This window comes from Centruroides vittatus, unplaced genomic scaffold, assembly GCF_030686945.1.
Source record: "Centruroides vittatus isolate TY-2023 unplaced genomic scaffold, ASM3068694v2 scaffold_3315, whole genome shotgun sequence".
NCBI lineage: Eukaryota > Metazoa > Arthropoda > Arachnida > Scorpiones > Buthidae > Centruroides > Centruroides vittatus.
This window is the reverse complement of record NW_027122703.1, coordinates 1,563,497-1,578,543: the sequence shown is the minus strand read 5'-3', so window position 1 is coordinate 1,578,543 and position 15,047 is coordinate 1,563,497. Positions and strand designations below refer to the sequence as shown.

General features: G+C 34.1%; 2 protein-coding genes and 1 long non-coding RNA gene across 3 annotated transcripts; all 3 read left to right on the top strand.

Moving 5' to 3' along the window:
- Positions 1-6: 6 nt before the first annotated feature.
- Positions 7-672, top strand: LOC136988578 (uncharacterized). The gene is made up of 3 exons (XR_010882776.1): positions 7-211; positions 438-545; positions 627-672. It is a non-coding gene; the product is annotated as an uncharacterized lncRNA (long non-coding RNA).
- Positions 673-2,440: 1,768 nt separating this feature from the next.
- Positions 2,441-3,130, top strand: LOC136988517 (uncharacterized). The gene has a single exon (XM_067286389.1). The coding sequence runs from the start codon at positions 2,441-2,443 to the stop codon at positions 3,128-3,130; it is 690 nt and encodes a 229-aa protein (XP_067142490.1).
- A 4,664-nt stretch (positions 3,131-7,794) lies between these two features.
- LOC136988516 (peroxiredoxin 2-like) lies at positions 7,795-8,456 on the top strand. The gene has a single exon (XM_067286388.1). The coding sequence runs from the start codon at positions 7,795-7,797 to the stop codon at positions 8,389-8,391; it is 597 nt and encodes a 198-aa protein (XP_067142489.1). The 3' UTR covers positions 8,392-8,456.
- Positions 8,457-15,047: the final 6,591 nt, after the last annotated feature.

Here is a 15,047-nt window from a genome sequence, read left to right as displayed (position 1 = left end):
AGCAGTTTGATCCTGATAATGATGATCGGAATGATTTCTTTGGTTGTGACTTGCAAAGTTACCAACAAACAAACTATTCGGATATTGTTCTCGATCTTCCCGAAGATTGTTTCGGCTACCCCGATTCTCATTGGCAACGAGTGGATAAAAGCGAATGCGAGAATCATCGTCAGAAAGTCGAGCTGGAAGCGGTTAGCCATTGTCTCGACAGGTAAGATTTTTATGTTTTTTTTTTTTAAATACGTATTTTTATATCATTTCCTATATTATAGAATAAAATACTTTTAATAGTATATTACAGAAAAACAAAGATTATTACTTATTATTAAAATTAATATTTTAATAATATTTTAATATTAAACTTAAAATCGAAAACTATTAAAATTAATATTTTAATAGTTTTCGATTAATTTGAATTTTTCATTTTGATACAACAGAGTAGCCGAGGATATGACATCCGATGTGCATGCCAGTCAATCAAAGGAACATGCACCAAAGAGGGGAAAATTCTCTAGATTGAAGAAACTTTTCAGATTCTTCTTTTGGTATGTATCTTTGGCTTATTAATTGTAATATATCTTTACCAACTATTCCGAAATTAATTAATTGTTACAATTCCATGACAGAACTCCGTCCCTGTGGAGAAGTTCGAATTTGCAGACTCGATCTGCTTGTACGTAGTTCATTGTAAATATCATCATCATCGTTGTTGTTTTCTGTTTGTGTGTGTTGTTTGTCGTGTTCATTCGTTTTTTTTTTTTTTTGTTTTTTTTTAAATTTATCCGTGATTATTTCAAAATTTATAAAATTCTGCATTTCGGCAATCATCATTTTAAAAAATCCAACTTATGACACTTCTTACACCGATTGTGACTTATATCTGCTGGACTGACATGATACCGGCCATACTAAATGTATTTTGCACCAATCTGAGAGACATCCTGGCTCAAAACGTGACATCTATGAATTGACTAACGTATAATGACACAACGATTATGGACATACCAATTGTGACTAAGGGATAAAGACGCACCGATTGTGGACGCGCTCGAGTAACAGATGACGACATACCGATGTATGACAAACTAATTGTATGCAATGTTAAGTTTATTAACTACTAGCTGACCCGGCCACGCGTTGTTGTGGCTCAAAATGTATCTATTATAAATGTGTAACACTTCCCCCGTGGGGGGAATTTCAAAAAATCTCTTTTTAGTGTATATTCTGTTGACGTCACCTATTAAAACGCAATTAAAAACTCAAAAAACCGCATGTAAAATAGTATAAATAGAAGCCGAGTTCTTCACAGTAAGCCTTAATCCTGTCTCTTTCCCCGCTGGGGAATATCGAAAAATCCCTTTTTAGTGTATATTCTGTTGACGTCACCTATTAAAACGCAATTAAAAACGCAAAAAACCGCATGTAAAATAGTATAAATAGAAGCTGAGTTCTTTGCACGGTAAGCCATAATCCTGTCCATCTCCCCCCCAGTGGGGGAATTTCGACATGTATATTATATAAAAACACGTGCATATTCGAATGCAACGTTGTGTCAAAATTTCAAAGGAATCTGGTAGGAACAAACAAACGTTGTATTTTATTTATATAGATAGGTAGAAAATGATCTGCTTAGTCCATTCTCACAGAAAAGCATAATGCCTTACAGAAAAGCAAACTTAGGTCGTCTGAAGTTAGCGCCATCTGTTGGACATAAAAGCCTTAATCCATATATAAATATATTATTGAAAGGGGGGAAATGGTGATCTTCACATATGCCACAAACCTTCGCGGGAATGTATTAAACAACTTCCCAAAGTTTCATGGCAATCGGATAAATGGTGTGGTAATGCATGAAGGACAACACACACACACACACACACACAGACATACATTCGTTTTTATATATATAGATAAACTGCATTAATAAATTTACTTTTTATTGTTTTGGTTATGAAAATAATTGACTGTATAATAAACAAAATAAAAAGATAAATAAAAGTAGAATTTTTGTAATATTTACATTGTCTCTTCATTGTTTAGAAGCTATTTTGTTTGACAATATTATTCAATTAATTTACACAACGTTTATAATGTAAAGACGGAAATTGATTTATAAATTAACTCGTACAAACAATTGTTAGGTGAAACAATAATACACAAACACCTAATTACTTGCTGAGCTTGCTGATATCTTTATTTTCAAACGTTTTGAACCTAGTTATTATAGGTCATCCTCAGGAATAATTTATTCCATTTTCACATTCGAATATATAGCCTTCGAATGCTCGTGACATTACAACGTTTCGAATTTTCAAAAATTTTAACGGTTTAAATAATAACAAATTAAACCAACTACAAACACATTAAAAACATTACTAATTAACAAACATAAAATAAATAAATAAATAAATAATATTGTATCAAAAGTAGATTAAAGTAGATGGCAGCGTTTAAAGCGCTTATTAAAAGGGCGTACGTATATTGCACAGATGTACGAGATCAAATTAAGGAGATTGACAGAATTAAAAAAGTGGCAAAACAGTTAGGTTATAAAGTGAACGTAATAGAAGGGTTACTTAAGAGTTACAAACAGCATAGACACAGAGGATTTAATAAAGAGGATCGGATCAGCAAGTTCACGTACGACAGAAAAATGGAAGGAGTGATAGAAGAGTTATGTAGATATAAAGGCACAAAAATGATTTATAAAAGAGCACCAAGCATATACAGATTACTTAGAAATGATAAGGACGCAATGAGAATGCAGGATAAGGCGGGGGTTTATAAGATTCCATTTGAGAACGAGCAATTAGCGTTAACAAAAGAATATATTGGAGTAACTAGACGTAATTTGGCAACACGTATAAAAGAACACAAATATGATGTAAAAAAAGGGCACAATAACATCATTTTGGCGATCATGGGACAAGAGGAAGGAGCGAACGTAAAATGGAATGAAGCGAGAATAGTAAAGGCAGTCCATTCCCCGACGATTGCATTAGGGATGGAAAAAGTAGAAATATATAAGAGTAAGGTGGAAAACAAATGTTTAAATGCAAAAGACGCAAATAATCTTCCAACAGCATGGAAATACGTAATAGAAAAAGAAATGGGATTAAAAAACCCGTAGAAAGGACATGGCAGCTTTAACTAGTTTAATCTACTTTTGATACAATATTTATTTATTTATTTATTTATGTTTGTTAATTAGTAATGTTTTTAATGTGTTTGTAGTTGGTTTAATTTGTTATTATTTAAACCGTTAAAATTTTTGAAAATTCGAAACGTTGTAATATCACGAGCATTCGAAGGCTATATATTCGAATGTGAAAATGGAATAAATTTTTCCTGAGGATGACTTTTTTTTTATTTTGTAACTCTTTCCGCCCAGTGGGCACTAAGAGGGCCTCTTATAGCAAGCCCATTATGGGTTCGGCCAGGCCCACAATGGGGCGGCCGGGTGGTGAGGGACGGGGACCGACATATCCGGACGGACCACCCCCCGAAAAATTCCTGGGGATTTTTCGACCCGTCCGGATTCGATCCGGGTCCCCCAGGGCGGCAGGCTGCTAACCTTGACCGCTCGGCCATCGGCCGCTTCCTGAGGATGACCTATAATAACTAGGTTGAAAACGTTTGAAAATAAAGATATCAGCAAGCTCAGCAAGTAATTAGGTGTTTGTGTATTATTGTTGGTAAATCTGCTGAGGAAGTAAGGATTGTTAGGTAAAAATATATTTACATTCTCGATTACTTTTCTAGAAGCTATAGAGACGGCCGGATGGCCGAGCGGTAAAGGTGGCAGCCTACCGCTCTGGGGGACCCGGGATCGAATCCGAACGGGTCGAATAATCCCCAGGAATTTTCCGGGGGATGGTCCGTTCGGATATGTCGGGCCCGTCCCTCACCACCCGGCCGCCCCATTGTGGGCCTGGCCGAACCCATAATGGGCCTACTAAAAGAGGCCCTCTTAGTGCCCACAGGGCGGAAAGAGTTAAAAAAAAAGAAGCTATAGAAAGTTTTTAAAAGTAACTGCATTTAGAGACGGCTCGTGGATTCATAAAATAATGGTGCCACGTAAAGACAAAAGTTGTTTTGTATTTTTAATAAAAACTTTACGTTATTTATAAATAATAAAAGAATGAATATTCCTATTTTTTCCTGGTTTACTTGTTCATACAAGTTCACGGAAGTAATAGTCAAAGTCATGAAGAATAACATTATGAGAAATTGAAAATATGTAATTACATGAAACATTAGCTTCGTAAATGAACAATTATGTAAATTAATGAAGATTTTTAAGTCATTCAAGATTGAAACGAGCGTAATAAATAAAAATTCTATAATACAGTGAGAAAAGTATTACATAAACAAATGATTTAATATATATTTACATAGCGGCACATTTAATAACTGCCACCTTCCAAGAATAGTCACCTGTATAAGGCGGCCATTATTTTGAAAAATATGCATTTCGACAATTAATAGTAGATCTATATGTCTGTGTAATGGTATAATTAACCAACATAACTAATGGCATTAAATGTTTTATTTGGTTACCATAGATGCATGATTATACCTTATTTTGTAGAGTTTTTTTTTTCTTTTTGAATAATTCGACAAAGCAATGGAGGGGACACACGTCCCATAACTTTTCAATTTTTATACCTTTACAGATTAATGTTTGTATATTCGTTGATTAAGCCACTAAAGCCAGCCTCAGTTGAGTTCTGAAAAACTGGTATGCTTTTGAAATAGAAATTTTCAAAGTTATGTTCAAACAATCAATACCAGGAACTGAAGTAATGACTGTTTTACTTTTGGACAATCAGAACGAATTGAACAAAGGCAGCTTGATAAGCATGATTATGCCTTTGTTGAATAGAAAAAATGTATTGTGTATTTTCTTTACTGGTCAGTTAAGTAATTTTGAATCTTATATAAATTAATTCTAATTAAAGGTAAAATTCGGGTGAGTTAACCCGCGTTGTACGCGGTTTGTGTACTGAGCTGCTGTTCTCAGTCCCACCTGTCGTAGTTTGAAAATAAGTTGAAAACAAAATGTGGAGTTAGTGAGGTATTAAATAAAAAGACCCCGGTATAACGACGTTCGAATAATCCAGGAAACACGTCGTTAGTTATAACGTCGTTTATCCGCGTCGTTATTTTACGACAACATCAGAAGTGTCGTTATTCACCATTTCAAGACACCGGACGAAGTTTATTTAGTCATTCAAGAGGATAAATATTCACGTCAAATCTAACCGTTATTCCTGTCTATACATTGATGATAATGTAGTTTTTACACTTATTAAATATTTACTGGTTATCAAAAATAGTAATTTTTTATTTAATTAAAGAGCACCAATTCTGTATATAAACTCTATGCAGTAAGAGAAAACACACTATTCCAATAGATATCAGATTAGCAGGTAGAATCCAGCATTTTTATATTTAGAAAGGTCAGAACATTGAGGCCAGAAACTGTTTACCGTTTTTGCATTGGAGGAGAACATTATCAAGTTTTTTGGAATTTGGTATGGATACAACGTTAAGAATTTTAAAAAAGTATCTATTTTAGCCATAGTCATTTTATATACCTAATTAATTTTCTGTATCACTACTATATTCCTATGTACTGTACAGTACCAGTATCACGGTGATAATTTTTAATAAATTATTTTTTAAATCTTATTAAAAACATACGCTAATAATATTCATTTATTCTATAATTGATCTCTGCTTTTTTTAATCGTAATCGGCTTAATCTGCATTCCTAAAAAACAAAAACGTCAAAAAATTCTGAAAAAATCAATAACATAATTCGTTAATATAAAAATTAAGCCAAAGATTTTGTTTTTTCATAAACGCATTTATTGGTTTTTTAATCATTAAAGATGTTGAATAAATTTCAAAAAATTATTGCTGAAGTACCCACTCATTGCAATACGCTATTGATTCGGTTAATAATTTTGTTTAATATCTCAGATAATTAAGCAATGAAAAGATATGTGATCGTTCTATTGTTACGAACTTCGAAATATCCAGCAAAAAATAAAACTTTCTAAATTAAAGATCAATGAAGTAGCTTTCAAAAATATTCCTATTGTCTTAATTTCATCTAAATTGTAATTAAGAAATGTATAAATTTTTTATGTAAAATCAATCTTAAAATGCAATAAAAATTTATAATAGATGATTGTAGAAAATGATCGTTTTAATTAAATAATCTTTGATAAAATAAAAATACGTTTTGTGATGGAATCTTCTTGTCTTATTCAATTGTTGTACTTCTTAAATCTCACAACTCGACAAATGTAGGACTTATCATACAGGATATGTTTTAAAACAGCATGGCAAAATTAATCACTTGAAACTAAACTATTGTTTTAGTATGAATTTCGGGTCTAAATCCCTCTTCTGCTGTTCACAGTAGAGAGGTTGCGACCGAATTTTTCATCTCTAAAATGTGAACGTCGAGCGCCGCCATCTCGTAAGTCTAGAAGTTTGACCATGGCGTTTGGAACGTTGAGCATGGCGAGTAGAAGTTCTGCTTAAACGTCTGCATTTTTCTAAAATTATGACATATTTTATTAAAATAATGTTTATTTAAGCATTTATGAATAACATTGTAAAAAAACAGACGATTTTAATTCAGAAATTATTTAATTATTAAATTTTTTTACAAGTGATATGAAGTGCCTATAGAATTTTTATATATTTGTGTTCATAATAGCTTACCGTAACAGTAGAAGTAGGTTTGTTCTTTTACGGCATCTTTAACTATCAACAGCATAATTCGTTTGTAAATTTCTAGAAACAGTTTAATTTGTTTATTTTCCTTCGCTGGTAAGTTGTCGCGTTTGAATGTTTCCGGCATTTTCAACAATATCCCATGAATCAGTGCGCGACGTAAACGTGTGGCGCAACGTGTTTTGCTTGAAATTCAAACGTCAAACGTGTACTGCTTGCCGTACAAATTTAGTTTGAACTTCGGCCGCAAGCTCTATTGATCGACCGTGGCAGAACTTCGAGCCGTCAGTTCACCGGATTCGCCGAGAGATAAGTCCGGATTCCCGAACTGCTGTTAATTAATTAAAGAGCAGCAAAGAAGACAATTCAGATGTACTGATACATCTGTCACTATTGCGTACAAGCGACACTCCACTCCCTAAGATGAAAGTTCAGTACAGAAGCGCACAGTAATATTCAGAAGCACTCTACAATCAATTTCTTAAAATACATGTGTTTTGACTATTATAATGGAATTATTGAGATACAAATTTTATCATAAAGGTAGGAAATTCATGAAAAATCAACAACCTCAAGTACAAATACATTGTCTATTTCTAGGACATCTTCCTCTAAAACCTCTACAAAATCTTCTACAGTCGTGATCGTTTCTACAACGACCTAATTACAACGACCTAACGAACTAACCAAGCCTAATCAGTTTTAACAATTTAACCTCAACAGGTTTTATTTTCTTCAATATTAATTTCAAAATAGCTGTTTCGGTTGATACTGCACATATAAATTGATAGAAAATAAAATTCATTTTAGAATAATTTACAATGCATCTGTAACAGGGAGAAATCATCGGTTTACACACAGATATTAAAAAATTCTAAGGTGTCTAAAGGCCTTAATTGCGGCTTCAAAGGGCCTAAAATGTAGATGGTGAGTAGGAGAAGATGTAGCACAATTTGGCTTTAATATTCTCGATTATTATGAAATAAGTTATATTTAACATTGTTAAAATCAACAATAACAACAATCGAAATAACAATCAAGATGGCGGGTAAGAAAGTAAAGCGAAGCGGTGCAAAGAGAACTCGTTCAAATCTGGACCAATCTGCTCCAGATTTTTGTGGAACTGCCGTAATCAATGGAAGAGTAAAGGAAATCAGCCTTTCAGATTATAAAGGAAGATATTTGGTTCTCATCTTCTATCCCATGGACTTCTCTTACGTTTGTCCAACGGAGATCATCGCTTTCAACGAAAGATTACCCGAATTTAAATGCATGAATTGCGAAGTAGTGGCATGTTCCACCGATAGTTATCTATGTCATTGCGCCTGGTTATGCACCGATAGAGAACACGGAGGAGTGGGACAAGTAGACTTTCCCCTATTGGCTGACAAAAACTGTCGTATTGCCAGAAAATTTGGGGTGTTAAACGAAGCCGAAGGGATCGTTTATAGAGCTCTATTCGTCATAGACGATAGAGGAAGAATTCGTCAATCTATTATCAACGATATGGACGTAGGGAGAAGCGTAAACGAAACATTAAGATCAGTTCGAGCTTGTCAACAGGTTGATAGAAATGGTGAAGAATGCCCAATGGATTCGGAATTAGTCGAGCCAAAGTCCAAGAGAAAACGAGAATAAAGGATAGACATTTAATTAGGCTGATCTGAAGATTGCAATATTGAAATAAAAATTCTGCAATAAGTTTTCTTTTTTGAATAATTTTAAATCAAATAATAAAATAAAATCTAATTGAAGGGGTATAAAATTGTTATGTGAATAGGTTAAGTCGTTATTTTTTTAATTACAACTCAGAAACTACATTTCTCGACGTTTTGAGACCCCCTGAAGTCAAAAAGTCAAAGAAAACAGAAATTCCGAGTATGTTTAGGTGTATGTTTGGATGTCTGAGCGTATGTGTTGGGAAGGATCACTTGTAAGTAAACCATTTTTACTTACAAGTGGTCCAAAATTGGAAAACGTGTTTTATATATATATATATATATATATATATATATATATATATAATGGCATCAATAACATTAGAAACGTATTTTTGCATTAATAGAAAGCAGCTATCCAAATGTAAGTGTAAGTTACGCACGTGTGTGAATTCTGTGTATTTCAAATGTGTATCCGTTAGTGCCTGTGTTCCTCGAAAAACACACCACATTCATCACTTCCGATTTTAAAAAAACGCATTGTGCATGCTGCAACTCGCATCAATAAATTATTTTTTCTTATTGGAGGAAAATAATATTACGCAAAGAATATTGGGATTGCTGCTTATTAATTTATACGTCAGAAAGATGGCTGCCAAAACTGTCAATAAAAGAAATACATATAGGAAAATATAATTTTGTGTCCTTTCAGAGGCGAGAAAAGTATTGTTTCTCTTCACCGGAAGAGAAAAAGACTGTATGTAAAAATTTTGTTAACATTATTAAGCTAAACAGAATTTAATAGGACGGCTGTACTATGATAATGTCTTCTTACTTGTATATGAAGGATCTAAATTTAACAAGATTTAATACTAAATAAATATTAAAAACAATGAGGTCGGTTATTATTATAATGTTAAAACAATTACAGTAGAGCGTCGAAAATTGGCGTCAATTGGGGACTGGGGTTGTTCAAATTAGTCATTTGTTCCAATTTCCGACTTTGTACGAAAAAATATATTAACCTGTCCGATGTTCAAATTTTTCTCCGTTGCGTATCGCTTCCTGTTGAATTTTTCTCCGTTGCGTGTCGCTTGTGTTGAATTTTCGTCGATTTTAAGCCTAACGAAAATTTTTATAATAATAATCGAGGCTATCGTATCGTTAAAAATTATTTCTGCATTTTGTACAAACAAAATAAATATATTGAAGAATATAAAAAACATGAAAATTATACTTCAGAAGTAAATCTAGTATCAAAAACGTTCGATTCAGCCAGAGTCGGTAGATTAACGTGTCGTGCTGAATCAGAGTCGGTTAATCTACCGACTCTGATTCAGCACGACACAGTCCGACTGAAAATCGTTCCAATTTCCGGCCATTTCAATTACCGACGTTCCAATTAACGACGCTCTACTGTATTTCAAAAAATTATAAAAATTCTTTAAAAATAAACGAGTTAATGATATTAAATCATATAATTCTTTAAGTACATCTTTGTTCACATCGTCATTAATTATAATTATAATATTATAATATGTTTTATGTCTAAGAGTGACGTGCCAATATAGTCCGGACACTTTTTCTGCCCTGTGGGCACTAAGAGGGCCTCTTTTATGGTTAAAAATGCGCAAGGCCTGGTGCTTGGCAGGGCCTGGCCGAACCCATAATGGGCTTGCTAAAGCCCATTATGGCCCACAATAGGGCATGGGGCGACCGAGTGGTGAGGGATGGGGCCCGACGTTATTCGGACGGATCACTCCCCGAAAAATTCTTGGGGATTATTTGACCCGTCTGGATTGGATCCCGGGTCCCCCAGAGCGGTAGACTGCCACCTTGACCACTCAGCATCTGGCCACTAATATACAGGGTTAGCGAGAAACAAGTTTCCCACTTCAGAGCTCACAACGTCAACCGTAGAAGACCTGCATCTGTGCTAGATCTGAAGGACAGCATTCAGCGCCATGTTCTGGATATTCCGGCAGATTCATTGCGTTCAGCTGTAGAAAATATGGTTTTGCGATTAGAGCATATTGTTCAAAATGAAGGAAGACATATTGAGCAGTTTAGTGCTACATATTCAACATTTATATGTGCACACACATTCAATATCACTGTGTGCTCCAGGGCCAACTATTGACGAATTTTTGTACTATTTTTATTTATTTATTTATTTAAGAAATGTCAAGTGCATCATTCGAATTATTTGTAGTCAAAATTTTGTCTTATTTCGAGCAGTAGAACGCATTCCAGAGCTCTCTGAAGTGGGAAAATTATTTCTTGTTAACCCTGTACAATAGCAATCTTATCATTGTTTTTCACATATATAGAAATTTGTAATAAAATACATAATGCGGTTAAAATAAAATATTAATTTTAAGTAATTCAAAATACGTTAAAATATGAAAATAATCGCACAATATGTATTTATATTTCAGAAAATACAAGGGAAGCGGTGCTTCCACAACTTCCGTGGACTACACGCCAGTGATACCTATAGTAACCAACCTGTATATAGTGAAAACCTGTCTATTACGGAAGAGTTGTTCGGTCCCTTGGGGTTTCGTTATAGATAAGTTTGACTGTATAATAATGTTGTAAGTTATTCTATCAGGTCAGTCCATAAGTTCGTGCGTATTTTTATCAACAAAAAAAGCAGCAAAAATTTTTAATTAAATTTTATTTCAATCTATAATGCATTCACCATTATTTTGTACAATTTCTTGCCATCTCGATGGTAGCTTTTTAGTCCCGTCTTCGTAAAATAATTTCGATTTTGAATCAAAATATTCAGAAATAGCCTTTTTTACATCGTTCTCGTCCTCAAAAGTTTTCCCTCTTAAAAAATTCTGCAAACTGCAAAAAAGATGATAATCGCTGGGAACAATATCTGGCAAATACGGTGGATGAGGTAAAATTTCCCAGTTGTAGCTTTCGAGTTTCTGTACAGTTATTTTTGCAGCGTGTGGTCTGGCATCGTTACGCTGCGAGAGAACCCGCTTTCTGTTCTCTAACCACGGTCGATTTTTTTTTCAATTTTTCATTTAAACGCCCTAATTGCTCACAATACATTTCAGCTGTAATTGTTTGATTAGGTTCTAACGGCTCAAAGTGAATTACACCCGACATATCCCACCAAACAGACAAAAGAATATTTTTTGGATGCAACCACCTTTTGCAGTCGGTTTTGGCTGCTCGTCGCCATCCATCCGCTGTTTTTTTCTCGTCACATTATTATAGAGGATCCATTTTTCGTCTCCGGTAACCGGCTTACCAAGAAAAGGTTCTAAAGCAATACGGGATAAAAGAGGAGTGCAAACGTTTACACGTTGTTGTCGGTTAGCTATTGACAGTTCGTGCGGTATCCATTTTCCTAGCTTTGGAACTTTTCCGATTTGTCGTAGGTGTTTATGAACGGTTCCGTGGGATGAATTTAAACGTTCCGCAATTTAATCAACTGTTAAAGATGGTTCTGCTTCAACTAGTGCAGAGAGAGCATCGTCATCGAAGTCGACGGGTCTTCCAGTACGAACCTCATCCTCCACACTAAAATCGTTGTTTCTAAATCTTTCAAACCACTTCCGCGCAGTCCTTGCACTAATTACGATTTGATTATGTACAGTATTTATTTTTTGGCTGCATTTGTAGCATTCTCACCACTTAAAAATAAAAAGTATAAAACGTGTTTTTTATATTCGTCGGTTACTTCCATTTTAACGAAAATAAACAACTGAAATGTTCACAATTCTGAACAGTATTATATGAACGAGATCCAATTTAACACTTCGGTGTAAAAATTATCACATCAGACTGACATTTTTAACAGCAAACAAGATTTTTCTTAAGGTCATAAAAATGCGCGTGGACTTATGGACTGACCTGATATATTGTAAATCTTCATATTTTTAATTTTCTTTGATATTAAAATGTTGATCCATCTGATGATGATTTGTGAAATAAGCTGAAATCATTAATGAAAATTAAAGTTCCTCAATAGATAAAAGTTTATTCTATTAGTTACTTACAATTTAGATAGTTTCCTGGCATTTTTACTGACGGTGCTACTTATGGACTTATTAACTTCTCTTGTGAAAAAATGAATTCTTGTGGTTAGATAAACTAAATAATGTGTGAAACTAATTGTCCGTAATGATCTTCACATCCTAAAGTGATTAAGGCCAAGTTGCTATCTGTTACAATATCATCAAATACAGGTATACCTCGCCTTACATTGGTAATTGGTTCCAGGTGAGGCGACTTTGGTTCACTTGTTACTTGTGTAGTTACGACGTAAGTCGAAACTACGGCGGAAAACGCCAATAATGAGCACTTAACAAGACCGCTAAATAAGACAACACAGAAACACAATGTTTTCGTGTTTCGTTCTCTAGGATTTATGATTATATTAACATTTACCGCAAATGTACATATTTTAATATGGTTTTATGTGCTTTTAACGCTTTTCTAGTGATATTACGACTAAAATATTTGTGGCGAACGGATGTAAAGTCGAATAAAATGACTTAAACTTGATTTTTATTTTTTCATATAGGCCTACTTTTTTGACAAACGACGTAACTCGAGGTATACCTGTATTCTAACAATTTTTTTTTATCATGTACATGCTGAGAAATGTTTTTAACAGTAGTAAATGCAGCAGCTGTTTGGAAGGATGCAGGAGTCTTAGTTATTTAAGAACATTGGAAAAAATAGTAGCAATTGCATCCTGTCTTAGTGTTGGTTGTAAAAGCTTCTCCGTATGTTTAGCCCCCCTTAATAAATGCATATGTTCTTTACTTTTATTTGCTACTGCTTCTAAGATTCAATCATGATTCTTAATCACTTTCAACACATTTCAACTGAAAACTTCGTTATATTCTGCACATATTATGGAAATACTTGTGTGTTAATTCACATCCTAATTTCATTTCTATTTATTGCTATTTAGAATGATAACAGCGGTGCATCCTGTCCGACAGAACCGGAAGCATTATTCAATCAGAAAAACGCTATTTATTGCTGGTTAGAATGAACACTTCAACGTATTACAAATTATTTACATTGAAAGTTTTCATTCATTAAACTCAGTGTTCCGACTAGTCTTAATATTACAATGATATACGTAAGAAGTACTAAAAATTATGCTAATCAGAAAACTTCGTTAATATTAGAAAGATAATGATTTCTTTCGTCATAAAAAAATTATTGTTTTCATTATTATCGCAGCATGTTCACTTGTTATAATGAAACAGCAGACTGACTCCGATAATTTCGTTTTGTATCGATCATGCATTCTTTTAGTTTTTATGAATTTCTTGTCATCTATATAATTATGGTATTTCTCAGAATAAGAAATGGAGCCGATGTGCTGATCTTGAATATGTATTTTGTCCCAAGCCCTCGTTACCATCTGGGTGGCTCTGGTCACTTATGTCTATATTCACCCAAGGATCAAGAATGAGTTAGACGTTAACCAATAAGCATTCAGGTACTAAAAGTAAAATGAATGATAACTGTTTAACCATTAAAATAAAATACTTGCAAATATTTTTATACATTTATTTTGTTTCATCATAATTTCACAATTTCTACAAAAACTGAACAAATTAATAATTAATCCGGACCATGAATTTGAAAACCGGCCTAGTGACAACACTACATCCTGAAAACATTGAGAGAGCCTTTTCCATACACATCACAAGTTTGGTCAGGCCTGTAATGAGGGTAGTTGAATGGTGAGGGTAGACCCAATATGTTGGGTCCATCTCCACCGAGAGAAATGGCTGAATGGCCGAGGTGGTGGCCTAACTCTCTGGGAGATCTGGGATCGAATCTGAACGGGTCAAAAAAGTCCCAGGAATTTTTCCGGTGGTGGTCCATTCAGATATGTCAGGCTCCGTCCCTCATTAAACAGCTGCTCCATTGTGGACTGGGCCAAACCCATAATGGGCTTGCTAAAAGAGCCCTCTTAGTGCCTTTTTTAACTCTCTGCCCTGTGGGTAGAGTTAAAAACAAAATCCCCATGGAGAGACAGCACACTAACCATATTTCTCCACTTGGTTGGACCTAACCAGCCAAACTTTATATTTTAAGGTTTTCTCTCCTCCAATAGATCCTTGCAAAGAAAGGAATTTACTTAAAAAAAATATGCTCTTGAGCCCCCTGTTAGGCCCAAGTTAGTCTTTCTTCTTTCATCGTGGTTGTCTATCTCTTACCATTACTTAGGTTTGCCAGTAAAATTTTCTGGCCCACTTGGGTCTGCTATAGTAGTAGGCAGACTGATACCTATATGGTCTTGGTCATCATTCTATCACTTGAATCAGAGTACTGTACTAATAATTTAAATATTTCTTTTACAAACAATCATTTATTTCATTTCTGGTTTCTCATCCAATTTTTGTTCTGGATCTCTCATTTGGTGAATAATACAGTTGAAAAGTTTTAATATATTTTTAATAAACTTTTTATTTTGCAAGTTAATTTTGTAGCATATTTAAAATAAAATCTAGCCAGAAAATAGTTTCAATATATTTAACCAGCAATGATTGATTTTTTAAAATTATTTTTGCCAGTGGTCACCAAAAGAGCCTTTTTCTCAGACCCACATGGGGGTCAGCTGGATGGTTAGGAACATGT